This window comes from Lipophrys pholis (genome assembly GCF_963383615.2).
Source record: "Lipophrys pholis genome assembly, chromosome: 1".
Lineage (NCBI taxonomy): Eukaryota > Metazoa > Chordata > Actinopteri > Blenniiformes > Blenniidae > Lipophrys > Lipophrys pholis.
This window is the reverse complement of record NC_137635.1, coordinates 34,248,944-34,261,071: the sequence shown is the minus strand read 5'-3', so window position 1 is coordinate 34,261,071 and position 12,128 is coordinate 34,248,944. Positions and strand designations below refer to the sequence as shown.

Here is a 12,128-nt window from a genome sequence, read left to right as displayed (position 1 = left end):
TTCTTCGGTTTGTGTCATTGTTGTGATGAAATCTCAAAAAAAAGGAAATGTGTATCCGTAGCGTCACCCCCAAGTGCATCCTTTCCCCCTCCCCGATACCCACAGCGCTAAGACGCCTCTCATCCGGTTAGCGCGGCCTGGTTCCTCTTTTTGAGGGATAAAAGGGAGGGCTCCCCTCAAGGAGATCAGTCGTCTCCATCCTCCGGATCTACTGGTCAGCTTCTGAAGATCTCCCTCAGTAATCATGCAGCTCTGCATCAAAAGATTGGCATGCCTGGCTTTTCTCGCTGGAGCTCTTTTCATGGCAGCGGCCAGCGCTGGTAAGTTACTTTCACTGTGTTGTGTGCACGGAAATATTGTATAGGTGAATTTCTGAAGCAACCCCTACAAAAAGCTCCTTCTCTCCTCCTATAAAACAGATACAAAAATAACCGAGTGCTGCAAAGAGGTCAGCATCAGTAACATCACCGCTCCCATCATCGGCTACAGAATCCAGAGGAAGAAGCTCCCGTGCGTCCGTGCTGTCATGTAAGAGCTATTTCAGAGTTTTATATTAATGCGACCTCTTTCATTTGAAATTGTCTCGGAGATTGAAAGTGTGTTTTCTCTTGGTGCCCAGCTTTGAGACCACGGAAGGAGACATCTGCAGCCACTGGAAACAGGACTGGGTGTTTGACAAGATCAAGGAGCTCGAGTGAGTAGGCCCACGTGCTCTTCAATAACGACAGCTGTTTTAATGCGCACAATGTATCTCGTAAAAACCAGCTGTCATTTTAACCATCACCTTTTTACCTGTGTGGTTTACAGGCACATTCGCAGAAACAACAAGACCACTTCTGCCCTGAAAACCGCCGGCCAATAGAAACTCTCGATCTTCGTAAAAAAAAAAAATAAAATGCACAATTGTATTTAATTGATTTTGAATAATTTAAAAAGCCATCTGATGTTATCAGTATTTAATATTTATTAAGAGCTGTATTTATTTGTCAGGTGTGTATTTTGATTTCCTGCCTATGGTATTTGTTCAATTGCCAAATGGTGCTTATGTGCTGAGTAATTCAACTGACAGAATAAAATAAAGAGTCTTGTTATTCATGCATAATTGTCATTCTTTCTTCTATTTTAAAGGTTTTTCTTCCAATAATTTGTCAGAAAATGTGGTCCGTCCTCCTAATCGTGTATCGTCAAACAAATGTGCTTAAGCCAAAACAAAACCTAAATCAATTATTCTAGTCTGTCTTGACTGTATTAATTTCACCCCAAAATATTTATATGCATGCTCTTATTTGTTCAGGTAGGAGGCATCACAAAGCAAATTTAATCAATCCAATCACTTGCTGTTAACCTTTGGTTAACTTGATGTTAATTTCATTCAATTTTCTTTGAGAATTCACCCATAAAAAGAAACACAAAGTCTTGCAGAAAAGAAAAAAAGAGAAATCATCCTTTCTGCTGCAGCTCTGCCATATTATGGATGTGGAGAATATTAATATCAAACTAACTTGAAGCTATATTGTTCATAGGTCTGACTGTGCAGGGATAAACGTGTTCTAAAAATGCAACGCAGAACTTTTTTTTAAGGTTCCATCAGTAATCATAAGAACTGAGGAGACTGTACAGTATTACAGGCTAAATGGACGGAGCAACAGAAAGACTTCATCTCTATTGAAATGATGTATTCTGATTTCTAAATGACAGCTTTAAGTAAGAGGATATGAAATTTGTGTTTGTGCCTCATTTATTTATTTATTTTTTTCGTGGGGCCTGTTGATCCCAGCTGATTATGGGTGAAGACGTTGAAACTTCCTACAGGAAGGCCTACAAACCCAGATTCAAACCCAGGAAAATCTCGCTGTGACATGAGAGTGCTCGCCACGACACCAACATGCAGCCAGCCGCTCGTCCTTCCTTTCAGCTCTTCTGTATTTGGCAGTTTGCTTTTTAGTGTTTCAATTCATAAGCGAGCCGTCATCTGTTGTGATTTCTTCTTTTCAATCTGCCGTTACTCAACTAGAGAGCTTAAAAGCTTTCTCTGTCCCTTCACAGTACTGTGCTGCCACCTTTGACAACTTGTTGCATGTCAGTTCAGCCTTGAGTTTGCGACGCTATATGCCAACGATGTGCCGAGAAACAATCTTCTAATTGGAAAACTTTAATTGCACAGTGTGTTGATGCGTTGTTCCTTCTTTAGTCGCAACTTCCTCGTATCCTCTATCATCCATAGTGCTCTTTGTACAACTCTTTTAGATGCTTTGTGCCCTTGTGACAGTCGGTGGCTGTCCATTAGATACGTACTTCTTGGCAGAGTGGCCAAAGAAGCCATTTAGAAAGAACTTGTTGAACTGTGGTCTGTGGGTGGGGCATTTTTGCAGCTTTATGCAATAACAACTCTTTTTTTCTATTAATCAAAAGGATTTTACGCACATTTTCAGTCTGGTTTTATGACTCCAGGTCTGCGGTCTCAGACTCAAAACGGCTTTTTCTTGGTTTGACTGCATTTTGATGCTTCATGTACTTTTTCCTAAGCAGACATGTTGGAATGAATGTTGAATGTTCTTCTTATTGACAGTCATACAATAATTTATGACAAATTTCCATATAAATATTGAAAATGAGCAATTATTCCTCTTTTCTTTCCCACTGCACCTATATATTGACCATTTACACCTCAGTGCGATTTCCTTTATGTATTCTACAAGTTCTTCTTGTGGATGTATGGATTTTCTTCAAATACAACAACAACATGCATTCGAGGTTTAGTCCGAACCTCTGATTATCTGACTCTCTGTTTGCTCTGTGATGGACTGGTGGTCTGTCCAAGGTGAGCCCTGCCTTCACCCAGAAGATGGATGGATATGTGGATATGTCATTTGCAGATTTCTTCCGCCCTCTAGTGGGCATAAAGGTTACTGCAGCGACTTCCTTTGTCTGAATTGAGTACCAAAACTCTTGGCGTGCTGAAATAGCACAAGGAAATGTCTCTGCGTCATTCTTTCTGTGCATTTGCATTCCTTCAGCGGTCAGAACAGCTCTTCGGAAAGTTTTCGCTCATCTTTCAGTACATACATATTGTTTTTTCTCTGTGCACCAGGTACTTATATCTTACCATAAAATGCACCTCTTCAGGAGCAGATCTGCTGATTTCTTATAGGATATATAGTCTGTGCATCCTCACCTGACTCCATAATGTATTTGTTGAACGGTTTCCAAGATGGTTTAGTGTCAGTGAAAGTTGCTCAACAAAATCAAAGTCTTTAAATCACATTGAATGAATATGGACAACATCGTTGGAGTGCGAAGCTTTATTTGTTTATGAGAAATATGATCGGCACAGGACATTCATGTGAATAAACATTGAATTCGTAGTAGAAAAGTATAGCATGGTCTAAAAATAGCCTCATTCAGGTCGCATGAGCCATGCGGCTAAATATCCCACAATGTCTGAAGCAGGTCTGTCTCTTCAGGTTGCTCCTGAGTCATGATAAAATGATGTAGCACACAAAAGCTCATGTTCTAAACACTGTATCACTGTCAAGTAGATAATAATGATTTGCATGGTTCGATTACATAAGGCTCAGTCGGATCTCAAAAGCTGTGATTTTTACAAAAAGAAACCTCCAGTGTCGTTAATCAAGTACTCTGGGGGTATTGAAGGAATATCCACTTCCATCAGGGACTGAAGGTTGTCCAGTTGTCTTCGCTGGCACTCCGGTGTCTGGCTTGGACTTCTTCAGTTTTGAATGACTGAAAGTAAAAGTTTTAGTCAAAAACTCCCAGAATCAAACCTTCTTCACATATAAATCCATGATTTTGAGGTCAAATCAACGCCTCATACCGGAGTTTTCCCAGAGCTTCTTGAACCCACTTGTCGTTAGGTGATGCACATATTTCATTTTTCTTGATCGTGATGAAACTGAAATAGTGACACATACAAGTTATTTCATAAGCTGATATCACATGAACTACAAGGTTTCTAGAGATCCATTTAAAAAAAAAATTCAATGGACTCCCATGAAAACTAGCCAAACATGTAATAAAACTTGAGAAGACTTGCTGTGGTAATGATGTGAAAGGGAGCAGAGATACTGACATTCATATGTACTATGGAACAATATATTATCATACAATATATATTGATTTATATATAAATAATCAAAAGAGAATAAATGGGGTTTCTTTTTTTCTTTCTTTTAAATTTGATGAGGAGAAAAATGAACTTTTAAATTGTATTCTGATTTTCTCAGAAGCACCCATACTTCACGTCATCTCATAGTCAAAATGTAATATCAACTTCAGCCAAAGTATGAAAAATATATAGGCTACTTATATTTTTACACTGTGAATTTTGAATCTTATTATCTGACTTTGAAACAAGAAATGGTAGAAGATAAAATGAGAGTGCAGAATTCCCGGGGTATTAATGTTGGATTTTTGTTTTTCGCACAAAGTTGCATTAATGAATAGACAATCTGAGAAAAAAAGTCAATAATAACCAATATCTTGTCAGTATAAGTCGATCTACTTTGCCAGCAAAATACATCCAATTAAAGATGGTTATTGTCAAGGTCATCAATTCTACACAATGTACAATACTACTGCTTTCCACCAAACAATTTGTTTGATAGTCTTCTGAGTGGATCCAGACCTCGGTGCTCTTCTTGTGTGGGTTTTCTCTACATGTCAGTAAGATTGGTGAATGTGCTCTTTTCTTGTCCCGACATAGATGGACTCCATGTAGTGAGTGAACGTGTCATCTAATCCCCCCTGACCTTACTCTGAAGGAAGCTGATAGAAACAAAAACTTTAATCCTAATAGTTTGTCTTTACAGGCCCATGAATGAATGTTTAGTAGGTTCTGATCATGATGTTAATGAGACTTCCAGATGTAGCAGGCAGCCGGAGGAGGAGATAATCTTACATGATCGCATTGATGCGGCAGCCTTCTTTGCGGCTTTGCACTCTGTAGTCAACTATACGATTGAAAGGCACTCGCGCCTTGGTGTGCGATTCACAACATCGTATACCTGAAAGAGAAGGAACACAAAGAACCTTCAACTTCATCTATTTGCTTCAGCTCAGAGATGTGATGTCAGACCTTCTGTATTTTACTGTGAATGAAGATTTGATTAAATAAACTTACGTTCAGCGTCGGTGAGGTCCAGTTTTCCCAGTATGAAGCAGAAGAGAACCACAGTGAGGCTGATCAGAGTTTTTGACATCATCTTGACAACACAACTTCCAGCTCCGGACTTAATGATCGACCACGTTGTGTGTGGAGATTTATACTTAACGCTCTCTGGAATTTTTCTCTAACTTGTGGTTCGTTAATTGAGGACAGGAAGCCCTTTGTTGCATCATGGCACCAAAAGCTGCAACTTCCGTGCTTCTATTACGCCTAAAGTGTGTCTTTCTGTGACCCAAGGTTTGTTTCTGTGGGCTTGTGGGTCTGAGTATCACAGTGAAACTGGTGCACTGATGCATTCCACTGAAAACTTTCTCTCACGAAGACTCTCATCTGTATTTACCTTGTTTGATTTGATAGATACCCACTGATAAAATGAAATAAATATGCTTTATTATTGAGACAGATTAAACAGGATTACTGACTACTGTTATATGAATGCTCATGTGTTCGGGTTGTCTTTTTTATCCATGCTCAGTGTGTTCAAGGTAAGTGGAGCAATGTAAGCAGAGAAAACGTTTGTTCACTTCACTCCGTCTGCGAGACTTTAAGCTGCAGGAAACGTCTCTCACACTGATAATATGAATGTATGGATATCAAACAGTTTGATGCAGTACTGTCACCTCACAGAAAGAAACAACCCTGGTTCTTTTCCAGGCTTGTGATCCTTTCTGTGTGGAGTTTGCATGTTCTCCCTGTATGTTCAGTTCTGTGACTGTCGTCGTGTTTTTTCCCCTTGTGATGGACGTGCAACTCGCCCAGGCCATAAACTTATTTGTGCGTATTGTCCAGGTTTTACTCACATTTCCAGTCTTGTTTTATGACTCCAGGTCTGCGGTCTCAGACTCAAAATGTCTTTTTCTTGGTTTGACAGCAGTTTGATGCTTCATATACTTTTTCCTAAGCAGACATGTTTGATGTTCTTCTTATTGACAGTCCTACAATATTTCATGTAAAAATTCCATATAAATATTGAAAATGAGCAATTATTCCTCTTTTCTTTCCCACTGCACCTATATATTGACCATTTACACCTCAGTGCGATTTCCTTTATGTATTCTACAAGTTCTTCTTGTGGATGTATGGATTTTCTTCAAATACAACAACAACATGCATTTGAGGTTTAGTCCGAACCTCTGATTATCTGACTCTCTGTTTGCTCTGTGATGGACTGGTGGTCTGTCCAAGGTGAGCCCTGCCTTCACCCAGAAGATGAATGGATATGTGGATATGTCATTTGCAGATTTCTTCCGCCCTCTAGTGGGCATAAAGGTTACTGCAGCGACTTCCTTTGTCTGAATTGAGTACCAAAACTCTTGGCGTGCTGAAATAGCACAAGGAAATGTCTCTGCGTCATTCTTTCTGTGCATTTGCATTCCTTCAGCGGTCAGAACAGCTCTTCGGAAAGTTTTCGCTCATCTTTCAGTACATACATATTGTTTTTTCTCTGTGCACCAGGTACTTATATCTTACCATAAAATGCACCTCTTCAGGAGCAGATCTGCTGATTTCTTATAGGATATATAGTCCGTGCATCCTCACCTGACTCCATAATGTATTTGTTGAACGGTTTCCAAGATGGTTTAGTGTCAGTGAAAGTTGCTCAACAAAATCAAAGTCTTTAAATCACATTGAATGAATATGGACAACATCGTTGGAGTGCGAAGCTTTATTTGTTTATGAGAAATATGATCGGCACAGGACATTCATGTGAATAAACATTGAATTCATAGTAGAAAAGTATAGCATGGTCTAAAAATAGCCTCATTCAGGTCGCATGAGCCATGCGGCTAAATATCCCACAATGTCTGAAGCAGGTCTGTCTCTTCAGGTTGCTCCTGAGTCATGATAAAATGATGTAGCACACAAAAGCTCATGTTCTAAACACTGTGTCACTGTTGAGTAGATAATAATGATTTGCATGGTTCGATTAAATAAGGCTCAGTCGGATCTCAAAAGCTGTGATTTTTACAAAAAGAAACCTCCAGTGTCGTTAATAAAGTACTCTGGGGGTATTGAAGGAATATCCACTTCCATCAGGGACTGAAGGTTGTCCAGTTGTCTTCGCTGGCACTCCGGTGTCTGGCTTGGACTTCTTCAGTTTGGAACGACTGAAAGTAAAAGTTTTAGTCAAAAACTCCCAGAATCAAACCTTCTTCACATATAAATCTATGATTTTGAGGTCAAATCAACGCCTCATACCGGAGTTTTCGTGCAGTCCTTCGAGGCCACCTGCCCTTCGGTGGTGCACATATTTCATTTTGCTTGATTGTGATGAAACTGAAATAGCGAAACATACATGTTATTTCATATATTTATCGCACACGAACTGCAATGTTTCTGAAGATCCATTTAAAAAAAAAGAAAAAAAGAAAAAAAAAGATTACGACTATGGTGAACTGCCATCAAAACTAGTCGGTCACGTGCTAAAACATGAGAAGACTGTGGTAACCTGGTAAAAAAGAGCAGCCAAACAGACTACTGTTGTATCTACTATAAAATAATATATTAATATACAATACAATATATTTTTATCTATATGTAATTCTTCAAAACAGAGAATAAATAGAGATCAATTTAAAAAAAAAAATTCAAATTTAATTAGGAGAGAAATGAACTTTTGAATTGTTTTGACATTTTCTATGAAGCACTCACACGTAGCGTCATCTCAAAGTCTAAATGTGTAAACCAACTTAAGGCAAAGTTTTGAAAATATATGGATTACTTTCATTTTTTACACTGTGAGTAGCTGACTTTGAAAAAAAGAATAAATGATTAGAAATTAAAATGAGAGTGCAGAATTTCAGGGACATTAATGCTGTTTATTTGTTGTTTTTTTCACATTGTTGTGTTAGTGAATAGACAATCTGAGAAAAAGTCCTTAATTACCAGATTCTTGCTCGTGTAAATAGATCTCCTTTACCAGTATTTTCAAGAGCATTAATTCTACACAATGTACAATACTACTGCTTTCCACCAAACAATTTGTTTGATAGTCTTCTGAGTGGATCCAGACCTCGGTGCTCTTCTTGTGTGGGTTTTCTCTACATGTCAGTAAGATTGGTGAATGTGCTCTTTTCTTGTCCCGACATAGACGGACTCCATGTAGTGAGTGAACGTGTCATCTAATCCCCCCTGACCTTACTCTGAAGGAAGCTGATAGAAACAAAAACTTTAATCCTAATAGTTTGTCTTTACAGGCCCATGAATGAATGTTTAGTAGGTTCTGATCATGATGTTAATGAGACTTCCAGATGTAGCAGGCAGCCGGAGGAGGAGATAATCTTACATGATCGCGTCGATGCGGCAGCCTTCTTTGCGGCTTTGCACTCTGTAGTCAACTATACGATTGAAAGGCACTCGCACCTTGGTGTGCGATTCACAACATCGTATACCTGAAAGAGAAGGAACACAAAGAACCTTCAACTTCATCTATTTGCTTCAGCTCAGAGATGTGATGTCAGACCTTCTGTATTTTACTGTGAATGAAGATTTGATTAAATAAACTTACGTTGAGCGTCGGTGAGGTCCAGTTTTCCCAGTATGAAGCAAAAGAGAACCACAGTGAGGCTGATCAGAGTTTTTGACATCATCTTGACAACACAACTTCCAGCTCCGGACTTAATGATCGACCACGTTGTGTGTGGAGATTTATACTTGACGCTCTTGGGAATTTTTCTCTAACTTGTGGTTCGTTAATTGAGGACAGGAAGCCCTTTGTTGCATCATGGCACCAAAAGCTGCAACTTCTGTGCTTCTATTACGCCTAAAGTGTGTCTTTCTGTGACCCAAGGTTTGTTTCTGTGGGCTTGTGGGTCTGAGTATCACAGTGAAACTGGTGCACTGATGCATTCCACTGAAAACTTTCTCTCACGAAGACTCTCATCTGTATTTACACTTTCTGAGTTAATATTACTGCTCAGCAGATAATAAACAACAAACGTGTTGCTTCTTTTAGGACTTCCTCTTAATATTTTACATATTTAGTGTATTTGCCTTCATAATTACACCAAAACAGAATTTATTAGACAAGATGTTTCCTTCATCGTACTTTCAGTGTTCCAGTGTTGACAAGGAAAGATTGAGAAAGCCTTTGTCACGTTTTCACCGTGTAGGTTAAAGCAGTTCTCAGGGGTTTGTTTTTTTTTGGTTTTATTACAGAATCAGCAATCTGGAGATTGTTTAGTGGTGAAAGCTGGTCGAGTTTGAGGGCCTCGTCAAAAACCCCTTCTGCCCCCCCACTTGGTTAGCATGACCTATTTAGTCTGCAGAAAGCTGACAATGCCACATCGAGCTCAGCTGACCTAGATAGGCACAACATCTTCAAGTTGTAAATGCTCTCCGGCGTACTATACCCATCGAAAACTGAATGTCGGAGCTGTAAATGACTACTTGTAAAAAAAAAAAAATTAATAAAATCAACACTTCCAGCCTGATACACTACGAAAACAAAGCTGCTGCAACATTCATGAATGAATTTATGAATGTTTTAGAGTCAGCGTAGATTTTCACACTTGTTCTACATCTGCTTTGTGTTTGTGTCTGTTTGTGTTGACAGTTACATAGAAATGCTTGTGTGTGAATCTGTAGACGCTGAAGAGAAGAAAACATGAATTCTACCCTCTTTTTGTTTTTTGCAACCCATTCAGAATGAAACTCCACCAATCTCTGGAGCAGTAATATATTTTAGGTCCGTCCTTTCTGCCGGGTGTAGGATGAATCATGTGACATTCAGCTGAAGATTAAGGCTGTTGTATCTCAGAGTGATTCAGTGTCTTGCTCCAGGACGGCTCGGAATCGCAGCGTCTTGCTGTCACAGCGCGGAGACGGGCTCCCGTCAGGACTGCCCGTTGAACGAGTCTCCAGAGTCTCACCACATAAACTGTAAACCATGTGAGTGATGGATCCGTGTGCATGCTCCTTGGCCTATGTCTCGGGGCAATCACTGAAGTGACTTCCCTTGAATTGTTTTCCCTGCTTCACAATGATGTGTCATTAAGTAGAAAGACACAATAACCGACAATAATTAGAGATAAAAGAAAAATGAAAGAGTAATTGTGTTGCTCGCGTGTTCATGATTGCATTTGAAATGTGCTGATGGATTTGGCACTTTAGATATTAGATCAGACATCTCCTCGTCTGATTGAGAAAAGCCCAAATTAGTTTTGACTGTTCTGAGCTTTTTCTCGTTATGACTTGCCCAGCTTTTGCCCTCCTCTGTCCTCCCACTTCGCAGTCAGGCCCACACGTCTCAGTTTAGCTCATCACAAAGTGTTGGCTCGCTCTCTGGTGTCCAACAGCAGTTTGTGTTATTTCCACCCATGTGGGGGGGCAGCGTTGGCATGAAGCTGTGATAAAGCAAATCCTGCCTCTTTGTCATTGGGGCCGTTTGTCACAACAACAATAAGCAGCGCTGCTTTTAGGCAGTTTAAAAACCATAGCTTGAGAATCACAAGATAATTCTCTCACACTTCCAAATGATATCAAAGGGTAGGAGCACTATTCTGTCTTCTCTTTGTGTCTCTATCTGTGCATGTGAAGGTCTATTTCATATATTTTGTGTACCGATAAAGAAAATTGCAACGTGATAAAGTGCCAATTGTCTATAGTTTGATGGCCTAATCCCTGCTAGTCCTCAGTGGAACGTATTCGCTTATCTTGTCTTCCACAAAGGAAGGCACACACACACACACACACACACACACACACACACATACCTTCCTCTGAGGTCACAACTCACTGCAAACTCATGTTTTCTTCTATTTAATAAGTCACTCTCTTTTTCAAGAAATCTGCATCAGCTATTTAAAATATTTCAAACATTGTTCTTTTAAACAAACATTATTTTACCTTTATTTGACTAAGTTAAAGCTTTGCTTTAGACCAGTGGTAGTTGGGGGAATTCAAAAATGTGTCTTTCTGATACATGTCATTAAAAACTACATTTTCTCTTGCTTTAGGCTCAATTTACTATTGTTTGCTTTTTTTTATTGCATATACCAAACCATTGACCGAATAATTGATTAAGAATTAAAGTTGTTACAAAATGTTAACTCACTGCCAGTATTAATTGTAGATTTGATTTAAACTGTCATTAAATCACATCTTAGGGATCAGATGATTTTTGTGAGAGAAAGATGGCGGAGCAAAGCACAACTGATTTATACTTTATTCACAACTGCTCAAGGAGAATGTTTCTTTTGTGTTGTAGTTTCAAAGGAAATGCAAAAAAAAAGAAAGAAAGAAGGAAACACAACAAGCTTGATCAGTCAAGTCAACAAACAAATCTTCAGTATCGGTGTGTGTCTGGATATAGTTAAACATGGGGTCATGTGTGCGCTCATCAAGCTTATCGCTTTCTTCAGTGTAAAAAGGGACAATCTAATCTCTTAATCTGAAGGAAATCAGTCAGACTGATAAATAAGTGACCGTGTAAACACAGCAAAAGATTTAAATATTTATATTTAGCAGTCTACATAGACTCCCTCGACTGAAAACAGGCTCCAAAAGTTGCTTTGTCTTTTTACTAATACAGTATTTCCATTTGCGTCCTGGTTTTGCTCCGTGCACGACCCCTCACACCACTTTCTGCAGGACAGGTAAGATTTCCGTGCTGACTGTAACACAGAGCTCCTCGCAGCAGCAGGAGTGAACAGACAAAGTAATGCTCCAGGCTTTAAAACTAACTAGTAGCTGAATGACGGCTTTGTACAGCTGAAGGGCTTTTGACTTGTTCGTGGGTTCATCACTCTGACTAACTCCTTTTCATTATGTGGTTTCAGTTGATCCTTTTTTTTTGTAATACAATAAAAATCACTGATTAGTGCAGCTTTAACAGTTGAATCTTTATCTAAACAGTTTTTGTTTGGTTAATTATTAGTTAACTTGTCGTTACTTCATGAGGAATTTCACCACCAGCCATGTTTTTTTCAGATTCACAGATTTT

General features: G+C 39.1%; 3 protein-coding genes across 3 annotated transcripts; 1 reads left to right on the top strand and 2 right to left on the bottom strand.

Moving 5' to 3' along the window:
- The first annotated feature begins 202 nt into the window (after positions 1–202).
- Positions 203–1,066, top strand: LOC308123850 (uncharacterized protein). The gene is made up of 4 exons (XM_080486557.1): positions 203–320; positions 420–528; positions 620–694; positions 808–1,066. Exons 1-4 carry the CDS (start codon positions 245–247, stop codon positions 860–862), a joined length of 315 nt encoding a protein of 104 aa, XP_080342683.1. The 5' UTR covers positions 203–244; the 3' UTR covers positions 863–1,066.
- Positions 1,067–3,289: 2,223 nt separating this feature from the next.
- On the bottom strand, positions 3,290–5,414 carry LOC308119270 (C-C motif chemokine 20-like). The gene is made up of 4 exons (XM_080479163.1): positions 5,141–5,414; positions 4,919–5,024; positions 3,836–3,913; positions 3,290–3,744 (listed from the first exon to the last, which is right to left on the bottom strand). The coding sequence occupies exons 1-4, from the start codon at positions 5,220–5,222 to the stop codon at positions 3,627–3,629; spliced, it is 384 nt and encodes a 127-aa protein (XP_080335289.1). The 5' UTR covers positions 5,223–5,414; the 3' UTR covers positions 3,290–3,626.
- A 1,405-nt stretch (positions 5,415–6,819) lies between these two features.
- LOC308107998 (C-C motif chemokine 19-like) lies at positions 6,820–8,989 on the bottom strand. Its single transcript, XM_080460642.1, has 4 exons — positions 8,694–8,989; positions 8,472–8,577; positions 7,385–7,462; positions 6,820–7,293 (listed from the first exon to the last, which is right to left on the bottom strand). The coding sequence occupies exons 1-4, from the start codon at positions 8,773–8,775 to the stop codon at positions 7,176–7,178; spliced, it is 384 nt and encodes a 127-aa protein (XP_080316768.1). The 5' UTR covers positions 8,776–8,989; the 3' UTR covers positions 6,820–7,175.
- Positions 8,990–12,128: the final 3,139 nt, after the last annotated feature.